This window comes from Gymnoscopelus braueri (assembly GCF_963280865.1).
Source record: "Gymnoscopelus braueri genome assembly, chromosome: 13".
In the NCBI taxonomy this organism is placed as follows: Eukaryota; Metazoa; Chordata; class Actinopteri; order Myctophiformes; family Myctophidae; genus Gymnoscopelus; species Gymnoscopelus braueri.
Window position 1 is genome coordinate 35,516,935 of NC_137615.1, and position 17,256 is coordinate 35,534,190.

Consider the following 17,256-nt stretch of genomic DNA (forward strand, 5'->3'; position numbering starts at 1 on the left):
TTCTTTTTAATTTATACCATGTCAATACCGTTTTTTAAATATACTGTTGGCAGTCTGTGGAGCATGTCACACCAATATTTCACTGCACATACCTGTATGAGTATGCCACAAATAAAATAAAACAATTAAATCTTATGAAAGTATGAAATGTTGAAAATTCATCAAGTCTAGACTTGATTTGATTTTAAACAATTACTTACCTTCAATACATCCACCCACATCCACATACATCTTCTTTTTTTTAAATGTTGACTATATTTCAAAGCCAATTTGTGAATTTCAGTTAGGCTACACCAGTTCAGCTTTGCAATATGCTACAGATATTATGTAAATAGGCCTCCAAGCAAGAACTAATAGTATTTATTTTGTCAGGTGAAAACGAAACTCTGGTGTAATATAATTTAATTTGGTGCTGCCGATAGCTTGGCCACGTCAACTTACCGTATTTAATCGGTTGACCGAAGTGCAGTGAGAGACCGAGTCAATAATGGAGACCACTGTTTCAGCACCATGGATAGAAGCCTAGTAGGCACAGTATAGGCCACTTGCAAGTCGTCATGAGGAAACAAGTTTTGTTGTGGTAACAAGTCACATTTACTTTATTAAGTATACTTTTAGGCAGTATTGATGTCAGTAAAACAGCAACAGATTTGTAACCGTAAGTTCTATTTCAAATCAATTAACCAGCAGGAACAATCTGGAGCTGTGTACAGCACGTGACAATACAGTACAATGACCTAGGGCTGTCACGATTATGACATTTTACTTGACGATTAATTGTCATATAAATAATTCCGATTAAAGGGCTAGACCACTTTGGTAGAGGTTTGGGTTGTGTAGTTAACTTGCCATGATGTAACTCCAAAGGTGGACAGGAAATCAAAAATAATTGCTCCAGTGATTAGAAATTGATAATTCAAACTATGCTCCTCATTGACTTGCATTGTACGGTGAAACAGCTCTCAAAGTCACTCTTTTAGCATGTAAACGAACACAAAGTTGATTCAGACAATATAGAACATCACCAAACCCAGTAGTTAAAAAAAAAAAATTAACTAGCCTTTTCACCGTACAATGCAAGTCAATGAGGAGCATATTTTGAATTATCAATTTCTAATCAATGGAGCAATATTTTTTTTATTTCTTGTCCACCTTTAGAGTTACGTCACTACACAACATAAACCTCTACCAATGTGGTCTTGCCCTTTAATGATTTAATTGTGTGGTTTTTAGGGCAGATATGACAAAAAACTTAAATACACAAAGAAATGACAATGATCAATATTCCAAATCAATAATGTATGAAAAATCTATAATGCCTCGAATTATGGCCAAAATACACCATATTTAATATTTTACAATATGTTGTGAGCATGTAGATCTGCTATTTCCACCATTTCTGAAAATGTTTTTCAACATGGAAACGATTAAGCAAAATTAATTGCGAATATCTCAAATAATTGCGATTAGGCAATTATGTAATAATTGTGACAGTCCTACATTGACCTAATTATTATTTTTACTACAGAAAACATTGACATCACATTTGTGATATAAGTCCACACACATTGAAGCTAAAAGTCTTTGTGTGTTGCATCAGTCTAGGTGCAACACAACATACACAAGCATCTGTTGCGTACATCACACCAACTCACTGTCAGGAATGGATTTGTTTACACATAAAATTAAAATAAATACTTAAGAACGTTGAGCTTCTGGAGTAGGTTGAGATTTATTTGGAAATCTGACAGGCATGGCTGAACAGTGAGCTCTCAACTTAAAACGAAATCAAGACGGCAGCACTACAGGTAAACGCTACTTAGTGTTTTGGAGAATGTCATATTAAACACGTATTCACTTGCACGCATTGTACACTCTCAGGTCAAACACACACACAAACACACACACACACACACACACACACACACACACACACACACACACACACACACACACACACACACACGCACACACACACGAATGCAATTAAACCCTATGTCAACATCTGGATGTCAGCGACACCCTCCTGTAAATACCACACGTGACATCCAGAGGAACTCCAAGCACTTTGAACAATAACCCACAGTGCAATTCATCTAACTATACACAGATCATTTATATATATTTATATATATTTATATTATGTATGTATATAGGGAATTCAGTAAACCATATTCCATTTAAACAGTTTCAATAACAATTCAAAAACGTCAGGTTTCATAAATAGTGAAAAAAAAAAGAAAAAAAAAAGAAGTTATGCCTTAACAGTTCCTCACCATTATGATTTGAAAATGCCCCCCCGCCCCCACCTAATAAAATAAATTAAAAAAAATGTGCATTTTGTCAGTTTCTTACTGACATTGACAGTATTAACCTGAAATGACCAACAAAAACATAGGGAGGGGAAAAAGGTAGACAGGAGGGGTAAATGCTGATATTCACACCTACAGCACAGACGGGTTACTACATATACAAGGGGAAGGAACTCTGGACCACTGTACAGGTTAAGATCACACAACAATCATGAAGACGGTTCCACACTTCATCCCAAAACAACCCATGTATCACATCTCCACACACACCCGCTCCTCTGCATACACAACACCTGACAAAAAGGGATGGCTTTAAACAATATGGAAGACCATATCTGTTGAAAAATCAGGAGCCGACTTAACAACCATACCATTATGGCCATCCTATCCTGTCAGAAGTGCAGGTGTCACGGAATTAGGTGAAAAGTCTCCTATTTTGTTCTTGCCGCTTTTTGAGGTGGAATGGATGAGATGGCGCTGAATCGCGGGGCGTTTATTTGGTGGACAGGATGAGGGCCACGATGAGGCCGTACAGCCCCAGGACTTCGGCGAAGATGAGGATCAGGATCATACCCACAAACAACCGGGGCTGCTGGGCCGTGCCCCTCACGCCAGCGTCGCCCACGATGCCGATGGCGAATCCAGCTGCCAGACCGCTGAGGCCCACGCTCAAACCAGCGCCGAGGTGGAGGAAACTCCTGTTGGAAAAACAAAGCAGCTTATTCGTCAACACACAGCAAAAATGCTGCCCCACAGTGAGCAAGTGGCCCATCCATCCAAGCAAGTTCTGTCTAGGGCTGTCACCATTACAAATTTAAGTTGACCATTAATTGTCACACACATTATTACGATTAACGATTTCATTGTGTTTTGTGGCATTGAACATTGTAACATATGAATACAATTTTAATTTATGTTTGGTTTTTAGGCTTCATAATCACAAATTGCACAGGGCAGATATGACAAATAACTTAATATACAAATAAATTACTGACATTTAATAATTGTATACTTATTTTTTTTTAAACGTGTTGTAAGCTTGTAGATCAGCTATTTTCGCCTATTTTTGGAAAATGTTTGAATGATTATCTCAAATAATTGCAATTAGGCGATTATATAATAATTGTGACAGGATAGTTCACCAAAAAGAAAAACGATTCAAACGACTTGTAGATATTTTCATGCATCATTTCTTTCCCATGTACATTTTTATTTCCCGAACGACCGTCATTCCACAGGTTTGTATTAATGAGGCTCTACTGTACTTTACATTTTTGTATTGCACCGGATTATAATGCGGACCTCTCTAGTCTAGATCAATGAACTAGGGAGGGGCGTTTAATATTGTATATAACAGTAACTCATAAAAGACTCTTGGAGTGTTACATCGTTACTCGTTCTCTCTTTGAAAGTGATCATTGGCAGTTCTTAGACTGGATTTAAAACATTAACAATTAGTTCATTCATTATAATGTGGGACACGCACTTCTTTGAGGTGCTGATGTGCGCTGTTAGTAGTGGCAGCTGAACTGCCTTTTCAGCAACAACAGTATATGAACGTCAATCCTGTTTGATTTATCCAACTAGGTACCCCCAGTACCCACTACCCAATACCTAATGTTGCTGACCACCACACATTCTATAGTAACATCAAAACAAGTAGCACGTTAAGGGGGAAACGATCGCTTTGTATTCTGCATATGAACTCCAGTTAAGTTCCATTTTTGTTTAAAGGCTTTGATCTGAAACCAAACCATAGCTGATAAAGAGACATCTAGAAAACATTTCCAGACAGACTATTTCACTTTCTTTGGACGCTGTTCATCTTGTAGGCTGTCTGTACTGAGACGGCTGGTTTCTTGCGTTCAAGTAGGCTACTGACGTCAGCTGTCCTATATACAAATATGTGTCCAAGGCTTGTGATAAGCTCTGCAGGAATGTTAATTTGTACAAATATGACCTCATGCAACATTTAACCAAATGTAACATAAAACATTTTAAAAAGCCCAAATTCCCATCCCTACAATAACATTACAAGTATCTTCTAATATGACTCGAAAGCGCTCTAGCCGAGGGTTAGAGGGGGAGCTCTATGTGTAAATTAAATATATCTTTTATCCCTACAAGTTATACAGCATCATCGCGTACAACTTTGCAACATGTCAATTTACCATTTTCCTTATGTATAGTTACTCTTACACTATCGTGTCTCTCACGACAGACAAGAATCGTGTCTGTCTCGTGTCGTTTGTAAACAATGGTTGGTCAGTCACTTTCAGTTTAGATACATTTTTTACTTAATTTTTTTTCTAATTGACAATCAAGACACATGCACTCAGTCATCATGCAAGTGATTTCAGATCAATAACATAATCTGAATGAAAGGAAAATACCACTTGTTGCCACGTTAACTTTTTAGATTGGCCATTATTGCCCAAGAGATAATAGATACGACAATTAAAGATAAGAGATAATCAGCCATTTGCCATGTCTGATTATTCAAGTGGCTACAGTATAAGATGTTGACGAGTCTTTTGAAATATAATTTGAGGCTTGTGTTTGCTGGGCAAAATAGACGTCTAGTCGTTGCCCTGTCCAAAACTGCTACATTGAAGCCGGTGAGTAAGATATTGTCACAACATATGGGCAATAATGGCAAATACTACTAAAAACAAAAAATAAATCTATTTCCTTTCCCTTCCCCGCTTAACGACTGCTTTCACAAGACTGTGTAAACAACAAAGCAGTATATCGGAGGTCTTACTTGTAGAGGGTGAGTCTTTCTGAGATGCTGTTTGCTATGAGCACGGCCACCACCAGCCCGTAGATGGCTATGATACCAGCCATGACCACAGGGATGATGGACTTCATGATGAGTTCTGGCCGCATCACAGACATGGCAGCAATACCCGTGCCACTCTTGGCCGTCCCGTATGCTGCTCCTAATGCTGTGAACACAAGAATGTGTAGAGAATGTCATTTGAAAAGAACCAAGTCAAAGAGTTTCAACACTTTAAACATGTGGGCCAACACCCGTGTTGATTTGTATCATCTATGGGTAGGGCTGTCACGATTACAAAATTTAAGTTGACAAATTAATTGTCATACAGATAATTGCGATTAACGATGTAATTGTTGTTTTAGGGCATTGAACATTGGAACATATGAATAAAAATGTCATTTCCGTTTGGCTTTTAGGCTTCGTAATCAAAAATTGCACAGGGCGGATATGACAAAATAACTTAAATATATAAAGAAATTACTGATATATTTAAAAATTTTCTACTTCTTTTTTTTGGGGGGGGGGGAAATAGCTAAGTAATTGCAATTAGGCGATTATGTAATAATTGTGACATTGTGACTATGGGAAGTTATTGCTTCATTTATAGCAGAGAGAGATAGTAGAGAGGAGGGAAGACATCATGCACCACGTCTCCAGCCAGAATCAAACCAGGTATGTTGCGACCATGTGCTCAATGCAGTATCCGCTCATCTATCGCAGTGGTTTTCAAACATTTTCATGTCAAGTACCCCAAATATGTATCTATTAGGTCACAGACCCCCATTTGAAAATATTTTGTGCCAGGGACCCCACTCCCCCCATAAGAGATTTGTGGTGTTATTTATTTTTTTATCATTCAAAAGCGTTATGGGGTTATGGTGGTTAAACTGATTGTAATGCTTTTTTTGCTGAGACCCCTGGAATCCTTTGAAGGATCCCTGGGGGTCCCCAGACCCCACTTTGAGAACCACTGATCTTCTATCTACCACTGTGCTTTATTTTTTTCCCTTTTCCTTTCTTTTTTTCCCTCATTTTAAATGTTTCTATTTCAAGTTTTGTGTTTGAGTCAGTGCCCCCTTGAAAACAAGGGGTTTATGCTCTACTTACATTTTATAATATGTCCAAGTCTCGTTACCAAGGCCACAATGCCAAGGCACCAAAGCATGGCCATTTTTGCTGCCTATTGATATCATGTGAGGTCATGTGAGGAGGTTTTAAACGAACACATGCTACTCTGAAATTGCCGTTGACTGTGTATTTTTTTGCAATCGAAACTAGTCTAATTGACCAATAAGAAAAACACATGAGACTGTCTGCAAGGGCCTTGAACTCGATTGATTCCATTATAACTCTGAATGTGCCCTTAACTCTAAATCACTTGCGGTGTCAATTATTTTCATCAGCCAAAAGTTTTTTAAATGTCAATTTTCACAATAGAAAATAGTGAAAGTAATGCAGAGAAGAGAGAAGAGCCATTTGTGGTTTGTGTTTGCATGTGCATGCATATCACAAATTCCACATTTTATTCCAGATTTATTTGGGAAAGAGGTCAAGATAAGAATTCAGAGCAGTGAGCAAGTTCAATGAATCCAATTAGGCACTATACAACATTATAAATGGCCCGGTTGCGCTTTTTAAACCGTCAGGGCTAGCAGAACGCACCAGGCATTTGCCCGATGGGGCCAGTGAAAAGAATGCCTTGAAAATAAAATAAATAAAACATCTAATCATTTTACATAAGACTGGTTTTACTTACCACAAAATTATCCAAAACATGTTTTAACTTTTGTCATGCTTGCTCTGCAATGCTACCTGTATATTTCAAGACATCCTGTCTTGTTATTTTGTGTGGCATCCCAACACAGTATGGTTTGGACTCAGTCTCGTTTACTAAAAGCTATTAAGCTGTGTTGCCAGATGTTTGCTTCGTCGTACCACAGTCGTGCGGCAACGGAGCCGATCTACAAGCCCTCAACGCGTTGCATCCGCGCCGTGTTGTGGTCCTGTAGATCGTCTAAGTTAACCGCACGGCACTGGTATAAACCTGGCTTGTTCTGCACCGTCTCTAGTGACAGAACAGTCAGGCACATACAGAGTGCTGTGTGGCGAAAATATACAAGATTGCATTGGGATTCATAGGTTAAGTGATACTGATCATAATTATTACAACAGAATAATGGATAAATAGGCACACTTATCATGTGTGCAAATTATAATGATGGCCTCAATAAACATAACATATTGATATATCCCATAAGAAGTTTAATTCCTTTCATATTAATTAATCTTTTATCATGTTAGTACAGAATATGTCAAGGAAAAGAACACCAAGCCCAAGTCAGGAGTCTGTCTTATTTCTTTAAGAAATGTGTACATTTTGTGTAATTAATATATTTTTTTCTAATTTCACCATTCAATTTGTATAATTAGACAGAGATCTAACCATCCCCCGACGTAAATATTTCATTAGAAATTATGTATGATTAGTTCATGTATAACCACACAACCATGGACCTCCTCTGAGAAGGAGGTAGACACCCCACATGGGAGGTCTTTTATAGAGCTAAAAAAAAGTGTTGCATCCAAAAATGTATTCGCCCTAATAGTTTTTCATCTGGGGAAAGATGCTCATAGATTAAATATTATGAATAGAGCCATAACAATATTTCTACCTCTTAACAATGACAGGCAAGCAGAAAGTCTCAAAAATCTAGATATTTCCCTAATCTGAATGGGGTACTTTTAGAATGATTATCATACAATTATTCTAATAATAATCTAATAATGAACATTTGCTTTATAGAAATATAGTAGTAGCTAGTTGTAGTAGTTAATAAAATATAATTATTTAAACATGATATGGAATAGGGAGCAGAAGTGAGGTTTTTGCTTTTTTATTTTAGGGGAAAAGTAGGGATCTTTATCAATGATCAATACCTGACGAATCTCCTGGGCCAGTGGTTATAATGGTGGGGCCAGTGACCTTGAAAATCCCAGAGGGCCCGTGGGAAAATTTCCATTAATGTCTACCCCTGCTAAAAAACCTTAAACCTGCTGTTACTATACAATAACTGATTCTGGGTGCAGGGGACGACTTTTAAAAAACGCATTCTTATTACCTGGTTAAGCCCACTGATGCACACATTAGTTCAAACAACTTAAATGTAGTAAAGACGTAACATTTTACTCAACATTTTGCCAACTTGTTTGCTTTTATTTGTTCTATGGGTAAAGACTTTTTTGGAAAGCTTCCCCAGAAAACACTGATTGAATCTATAGCCATCAATCATCACAAAAGCTTTTCTCAGGTTCACGTTCAAACATAAAAATGATCAAATATAATATTGGCAAAACATTTTGATCATTTTGCTAATACCAATTTTACAGATATTGCATTTCAAAGTAAATATCGTCCGATACCAATATGAACAATGAATTGTGCATCCCTAATGACCAGTTAACTGGACCAAAACATGAGTGCTACCAACTTGCTTGTCCGCCTGCTTTCCCGAACCTCATATCGATATGAGGCAACAGGCTAAACATAAGGTCCCATATCACTGAGCAGATAACTGGTGAAACGTTGACATTAGTAGCAAATAAAGAGCCACCAGCAGCACAATGGAAAACAAACTGTTGTCATATCAACGTTGAACAAGCAGGTTTCTTGTACCTCTAAGTCCAAAATGACAAGGTGTTTGACTGAAGAGGTGACCTAGGCTTGTGCTTCACAAAGGTTTCGTTACCTGGAAAAGTATCCAACTCTAGCGTTACCAATTGCCATGCAGCCAAGGTTAGAAATCGAACGCATTTTGGCAGCGGGGGTGTCCCGTTTAGACAAATGCTGCCTGTTTAATAAGCCAGCCTGGGTGTAAACCAGTGGTTCTCAAAGTGGGGTCAGGGGACCCCCAGGGGTCCTCAAGAGGGTTTAAGGGGGTCCCCAGCTAAATGACTGATGGTTATGAACAAAAATGGACCCTACAAGTCTGTAACTCAGTTATAGACACATACAGTACTTGGGGGTCCATGGTTTAATTCATAACACACTGGGGGTCCTTGAACTCAAAAGGTTCGAGAACCACTGGTGTAAACAACATAATGAAACATGCAGATCAAGATCTGACAGTAATGTTTGTTCAGATGAACACACACACACACACACACACACACACACACACACACACACACACAGCCTGCTGTTACTTCAGGCTTTGCTTAGGTATTAGCAGACGTGCCTAGCTAGCACGGTGGTGTCGCTTGCCAACCAGAGCTGAGACATGAGCTTGTAGATCAGCTCTTTTTGACAAGCGACAGCCTCGTTTGATGGACGTGACGTCAATGGCAGTGTCGTCATGCCCCCCCCCCCCCTCCTCATCACACTTTCTCTCTTGTCTCCTCTACAATTTTTTTGCCTATTAATGAAAACAGATTGTTTTTATTTGTATAACCATAATTACATTTAAGATTTTCTTCTTTTAGCATAATATTAAGAAAATCACCTGGCGACCCGCCCAAATTATTTGGCAACCCCTCGGGGTGTCGCAACCCCCGGGTTGGGAACCACCGCTCTAGTCTAGCTCACTGACAGGTGTGTGAGCTGCTTACCTCACACGTCACACCATCATCATCCTCATCATCATCACCCCCCCCCCCCCCCCGAAACCTGCTCTCAGTCTCACGAATCATTATTCATTCTCAACAACATATTATTTACAACATACCTTTCCTGACACGTATATACTATCTATATCTATATCTATATATATTATATATATATTTTTTTGTTTTACAAAAACACATCCATGTAGCGTGATGACGAAGGCCGGAAATAGAAGAGAAATGAACAGATGGTTATAATTACCGCTGAACACCATGAATTAACGGTTGGTTATAATTACCGCTGAACACCATGAATTAACGGTTGGTTATAATTACCGCTGAACACCATGAATTAACGGTTGGTTATAATTACCGCTGAACACCATGGCCGCAGAGGCTCCCATCACGGCGAAGAACGGGGCATATTCGGGGCTCTCGGATGAAGACATTCTTGCACGGTGTGTTTCTTTCTTTCCCTGCTGTGTGGGACGAGGAAGGGCTTTGGTCTGGTCTGGTCTGGTCTGGTCTGGTTCGAGCTGCAGATGGTTGGTTTAATGGTGATCCACAGAGAGCAGAGGACAGTAGGACAGGCGGTGTATTACAACCTCTTCAACAAGAACGCCGGTGCAATAGCAGAGGAAAATGGCGAAATGGAAAAAGTCACGTGACTAACGTCTTGGAAGGGTCCATTTTGTTGTCACGGGGGGAGGGGCTCATTTCTTTTCTGTCCCTTTTTTAAACTATTGTATTCGAATTATCTTTTTTATCAGTTTGTCTTGTCAGCGAGTAAATCCCAGGTGACAATTTGGGGTATCATCACGCAAATGAGCGGGGTTTCAAATGGAGAATTGTGTACGTTATGTGTTGTGCTTGTGGTATGTTCTGCTGCAAGTCCACTCACTGCCTGCATGCAGTCTCAATGTTTCAGCGTTAATAGCCTACTAAATAACACTGAATAATAAAATGTAGTTAACAACTACAATGTGTGTGGACTGAGGTGCGAAAAATAAGAATTTTGAAATATTTTTTCTTGACTTTAATGCAATGTAGCACTTTGAGATTTGTGTCAAATATAAAGTGCGTTACTTACAAATAACATATTATTATTATTAAAATAACACATACTGTATTTTGTCATTTCAGCTCACTTCTCTCTCTAGAGACAGTAAGTTCAAAATCATGTCTGCAGAAAATGAGAAATTAAAACACAATGATCTTAGTTGGTCTCTTAAACATTTGTCATCCCTAACCTCCTGATATCATCTCTAGAGCTAGAGCAGGGGTGTTCAACAAGGGGTCCGGGGACCCCTAGGGGGTCCTACAGGGGAGGCCAACAAATCTTTGTGTGATAGGAACGTTTTTTTTTACCCCATTAACCACTTGAACCCAAGCATCCCTATTCTGAGGGGAACATTTGCCGAAAATAGCCAAAGAAAGAAATCACAAAGATTGTGGATTTGGCAATTCATAATTAACTGATGGTAATTTTACTGATTCAGTCACATTCCTTCCTTGAGCCCTAAAACCTAGGTTTTAGACACAAAAAGCACCTTTCTAGGTTGAGTAATGAATGACATTTTAAGCTCCCAGCAGCCATCGTGGACGTCATCTTGAAAATCTTTTGAAAATAGCAGATCTACAAGCTCACAATGTGTCGCATTGTGACCCGTTGTGAGCCTCTCTAGATTGGCTATTTTCAAATAGCCGAAGTATAATACAGTGCTGAAGTAGTTAATGTATGTTTTGTAATAAAGTAAAAGTAAAGTAAAAGTAGGCTACAATATTTGTCTCTTAAATGTAGTGGAGTAGAAGTAAAAGTCTTGAAATTTGGAAGTACTCCAGTAATATAAAAAATACCTTAAAATTGTACTTAAGTACAGTAGCCTACTAGAGTGCATTCATATTCATATTAATAGAGTGCAAGGCATTTCAGTTCTACAGTATCTGCATAGTGCATATACATTGATTTCTTCACATCTTCAGTCATATGACTGTCAGCACCCCGACTAGCCCCTCACTCACATGCACCAACACACAACTCCCTACTAAATAGTGGGATAGCTTAACAAGATAATCGAAACGAAGCGGATAAAAGCGCCAAATTTTTTATGAGGCTTCTTTAGGACCTACTGATGGATTCTAGCCAAACTTTATTTTGAAAAGTATCCATACAATTATCCATATCAATATCCATTAAAAAAAACAGGCCGATTCACTTTTTGGCCTATAACTCTTGAACCGTAGGTCATAGCATCAAAAGTCTTTTTTTCCTGGACTCCTTGCATCATGACGCAACTTCCCATATAGGTCCCGCCCCTTTTCCGATTTCAAGATTTTACGCCATTTTGCGTTATCTTCAAAACACATATTTTGCTATTACTCTTATAATTTAAATCCAGAATTCACACAAATCGGCACACACTGTGTCTTTGGTCATGTGATGTAGATGTATCAGTCAGATTTCTCATATTCCCCTCAGATTGGCTACGATTGGCTTCTAAAATTTATGGGAGGGTCCGTTTGGCAAAAAATTGCACAAATCATGAACACGCCGTCCTATCTGCCCAAATTCGTATCATTGATGAATAAACTAATAAACACAATGCTATTTCACTTCCACCCATAGGGGGCGCAACAAATTCTACAAATATCACTGTTTTTGCACCAAATTAAAGGGGTAGTTCACCCCCAAAATAACTTTTTTTCTATTGATTACTGACCATCTGGAGCCTTGAATTCATAGATATTTTTTTGTTTTTGTCACATTCCTAAGCCAATAATTTGATTATAATAAATGTTTCCGGTAGGAGACACAAATGCATTTGTGTCTCCTACCGGAATCAATGGGGCTAAATTTATTATAATCAAATAATAAAGGAAGGAATGCGACAAAAACAAATAAATATCCATGAATTCAAGGCTCCATGGGGTGAGTAATCAATAGAAAAAAAGTTATTTGGGGGGTGAACTACCCCTTTAAGTACAAATTGTCTTGTGAGTCAAACATTTGCAATTGCAAAGTGGTGAACAGTCCAAATTTGATTTGCCACATTTGCAGGTGGAACAGTCCCCTTTACAAGAGCATTTGATCAGCTCTCTGCATGCTCTGGAGACTTCCGGAATTGTCATCCAAACTGGCACCCATGCCTCCGATTCCTTGGTCCATCCATATTCGTGTGGGGAAGGAATAACTTGTTCTGTTTGTAGGCTGGTCGCCCAGATGCCTGCTTGATTAACTGCCCGCCTAACATGGTGAAGTAGTGCATCTTGGGTGGGTGGCAGTTTCTCCATCGACCTTTTCCCATGACAGAAGAGATCTTTTCTAGTCTGGTTGAAGGAGATCAAAGGACTGGATTTGTCATACAGGATAATTGTCAGTCTCTCAAGCTTCTGGAACTGCTGACTGTCAACATTCAGCAGCTGGAAGGGATGTTTGGCCAGACTGACAAGTATCTCTGTGACATCATCATAGGCTTGCCAGGCATGCCAAGCTGACTTTTTGCCCTTACTGTGGAAAGCAGATGTTGGCAGAGCACGAGATTTTGGCTCCCCCAGAGATTTACACATGATGTTGATGTGGTAAAATCTGTATTTTTTGCCCATACCAAAAGCTACCCAGATGTCAGCCAAAGATTGAATGGAAACTAAATCATTGAACAAGCCTGCAAGGATCACATCAGTGTCATCAGTGATCACAGTGATCTCAGTGATCACATCAATGACATCAGTGTCCAAAGTACGCACTAGGATCGTTTTTGCTCCTTGCTCCAGTGCATGCCGTACATGAACTAGAATCCTGGTGTCTGCCTCTTCATGATTGCAACAGGTCATGGTACTACTGGAACCAAAAGACGACACAGCTTGCCCTGATGTGACATACACAGCTTTGGATGGTGGCCAGTTGAACTTTTCAGTTCTGGAAGTCAAAAAGGCAAACAGCTCCCTCTTATTTGCTGGGTCACGAAGAAAATCCATCCAATTGCCTGGTAGCTTTGTCTGACCTGACACTTTCCTGCGAACACCTTGTCCTCTCTTTTCGTGGGTGGACTCCTTCAAACTATCTGGGATGTATGTGTCCCATGCAACATCCAACCGCTTGGTTTCCTGCAGCTGCTTCAGCAGATATAAGGGATGAAAACGTCATCTGCATACTCATCAAATGCTTTTTCTTTGAAGCCAATTACAGGAAAACAGTATGGAATATCAAAAGCCTGTTGCACGGTCATTGTCACATGACTCACAAGACCATTTGTACTTAAAGGGGAATTTTGGACTAAAGTTTTCTTACCTTTTCTATGACGTTATGATATCTTAGGATGAATGGTACAGTAGAAACATTTCATAACTCCACCCCTGAGCCGCCACAGCTTAAAAGGTGCGCGGATAGGCCTTAGGTTAGATCACATATTTTAATAGCTTTTTTTGTAATTTTTTTTGATGAGATCTGACGTTCATAGTGACTGAACACTTATACAAAAAAAAAAAAAAACAGAAGTCTCGCTAGACAAGATTGAAATCTCGAGATTTCAATCTCGTCTAGCGAGACTTCTGTTTTTTTTTTTTTTTTTGGGACAGTGTTCTGTCACTATCTCATCAGATCTCATCAAAAAAATTACAAAAAAGCTATTAAAATATGTGATCTAACCTAAGGCCTATCCGCGCACCTTTTAAGCTGTGGCGGCTCAGGGGTGGAGTTATGACATTTTTCTACTGTACCATTCATCCTAAGATATCATAACGTCATAGAAAAGGTAAGAAAACTTTAGTCCAAAATTCTCCTTTAAGTTGGTGCAAAAACAGTGACATTTGTAGAATTTGTTGCGCCCCCTATGGGTGGAAGTGAAATCGCATTGGCTCTGCGTTTATTAGTGGCTCCTCAATGATCAACATTTGGGACAGATAAGATGCTGTGTTCATGATTTGTGCCATTTTTGCCAAACGGACCCTCCCACAAATTGCAGAAGCCAATCGTAGCCAATCCGAAGGGAATATGAAAAATCTGACTGATAAATCTTGATCACATGACCAAAGACAAAGAGTGTGTGCCGATTTGTGTGAGTTTTGGACCAAATTTGTAGGAGTAATAGCAAAATATGTGTTTTGAAGATAACGCAAAATGGCGGAAAATCTTGAAATCGGAAATGGGCGGGACCTATATGGGAAGTTGCGTCATGATCCAAGGAGTCCAGGGAAAAATACTTTTGATGCTATGACCTACGGTTCAAGAGTTATAAGTGAGCTCATTCACATGACTTGTTTCCAGCGATGGAAAAAGTACTCACTTTTTTCTTTTACTTAAGCAACACTCATTGCTTAAGTAACTCACTAATAAAAAGTACAAAAGTATTGGTATCAAAATGTGCTTAAAGTACCAAAAGTAGAAAGCACTCATTTTGCAGAATGTCCAGTTTGCAGAATGTCCAGTTAAAAAAAAGTTTTTCAATTTATAAAATATTTTGAAAATCTTTTGAAAATAGCAGTACATAGCAGTGTCTACAAGCTCATAATGCGACACATTGTGAGCTTGTACATCGCCTATTTTCAAGTGGCCGGAATGTATATAGGGCTGAAGTGGTTAATGTATGTTTTGTGATAATAATCAAAATCTACAAAGTAACTAGTAACATGAGTTTTCAAATAATCGTTGTCGAGTAAAAGGTACAGTATTTGCCTCTGAGATGTAGTGGAGTAGAAGTAAGAGTACTGAAAATTGGAAATACTCCAGTAAAGTAAAAAAAATACCTCAAAATTGTACAATACTTGAGTAAATTTTACTTACTTTACACCACTGCATAGTATCAAGATTTTCTTCCCTGTTAATAGGCCTACAGAAAACCAGACAGTATATGTGAACATGCTTTAATTTAAGCACCAAAGCCCAAAATTGCCCACAATGTGTAGAGCCTGTAGATCTACTATTTTGGAATTTATCTGAAAATGTTGGTATATGAATTGGGGAGCCCCGGTGGATCACCAGGTAAAGCACATACCATAAAGGCTCAGTCCTTACGCAGCCGGCCCACGTTCGATTCCGACCCGAGGCCCTGTGCTGCAAGTTCTTCACCACCTCTCTCTTCTACCATTTCCTGTCTGTATCAAAAGGCTTGAAAATGACCAAAAACATTACATTGCCCCAAATACAGATGCAAGGGTTGAAAGTGGTTACTGATCTGGATGTGTGCTTCTAAAGTCGTCCAATTTGACCTGGGTCTTTCTTAGAATCTCTACTGTTTTACTTTTCTGCAAAAACAAGAGATTACTCACAATAATACAATAATCAAACTGCTCATTTCAGGACACATAGGTTTCATTTGACATCCATCTCTTTGATCTATGACCAGGGCATGAATGCTATTTTCTTAATGTTGGCCATAAAGGATAGAATCCACAGCACCATCTGCTGGCTAATTGTCCACTGTGTATATTCTATCCTTCAAAGGAATGAGAGTAAAGCTCTCATTTACAGGTGTCAAAGACCAAGGTCAAGTTAGATGACTTAGAGAAGCACACATACAGATCAGTAACCAATTTCAAAACAGAAACAAAAAACTAAACAGAAAACAGAAAATACACTAGTATAGAGCCCAGAGGGACTCCGGTCAACCATATAGGGTTTAAATGGTTAAGAGTTGTTTTTAATGATAACTTTTAACGTGATTTTTTATTGAATCTTTGATTTTCTATTTTACTTAAGAGTATTATGTTGTTATATTGTGTTAACACAGTCTTTACCAACAGTTAGCTGCTTGAACCTGTATGAGTGACAAATAAACACCTCTGGATTATTGATTCAAGGTTAGACACAAAAACTAAAAACTGGACAAAAATAGTAATAAAAGAAAACAAGGTACACGACTGAATAAATACAGACAGTGTTGTCTCCCATTTATTTTGGGAAGATCACTGTATGCCGACTTACGATACTGTATACTTACCACCAGACCAGTGGTGGAAAAACTACTCAAATGTTTTACTTTAGTAAAAGTATCAATTCCACAATGTAGAAATAATAATAAATAAAAGTCCGGTATAAAAATGTTGCTTGAGTAAAAGTAAAAAAGTATTGGCATCAAGATATACTTAAAGTACTCCATTATGCAGTATGTCCCATTTCACAAGTGTTCAAAATGTATAAACATATTTTGAAAATAGCAGATCTACAAGCTCACAACGCATCGCTTTGCGACACGTTATTTTCAAATATCCGAATAGCACATTTCAAAAAGCCAAAGTATATAGGGATGAAGTGGTTAGTGTATGTTTTGTGATAATAATCTAAATCCGCAAAGTAACTCAGTTTCACTGAGCTAAAGAGAAAAGCCCACCCAAGTACAGTGTGGAGAAGAGCCTTGGGCCAGAAGAATAATCAAGAAGCTTTTTAAATACGTGATATCTTTTTTTATTTCTTATATATCAACAAATCGACAAGAAGCTTGTAGATCTGCTATTTTTACTGTATAAAATAAAAACTATTTAATCGTTCATTAATCGTAATCAAGGCAAAAGTTTGAAATAAGCGGGATATTGAAGTCATATCGCCAGCCCACGCACACACACACAGTG

At 38.5% G+C, this 17,256-nt stretch overlaps 1 protein-coding gene across 1 annotated transcript; it reads right to left on the reverse strand.

Moving 5' to 3' along the window:
• Positions 1-1,713: 1,713 nt before the first annotated feature.
• On the reverse strand, positions 1,714-10,318 carry atp6v0ca (ATPase H+ transporting V0 subunit ca). The gene is made up of 3 exons (XM_080447390.1): positions 10,067-10,318; positions 5,077-5,260; positions 1,714-3,010 (listed from the first exon to the last, which is right to left on the reverse strand). Exons 1-3 carry the CDS (start codon positions 10,140-10,142, stop codon positions 2,806-2,808), a joined length of 465 nt encoding a protein of 154 aa, XP_080303516.1. The 5' UTR covers positions 10,143-10,318; the 3' UTR covers positions 1,714-2,805.
• Positions 10,319-17,256: the final 6,938 nt, after the last annotated feature.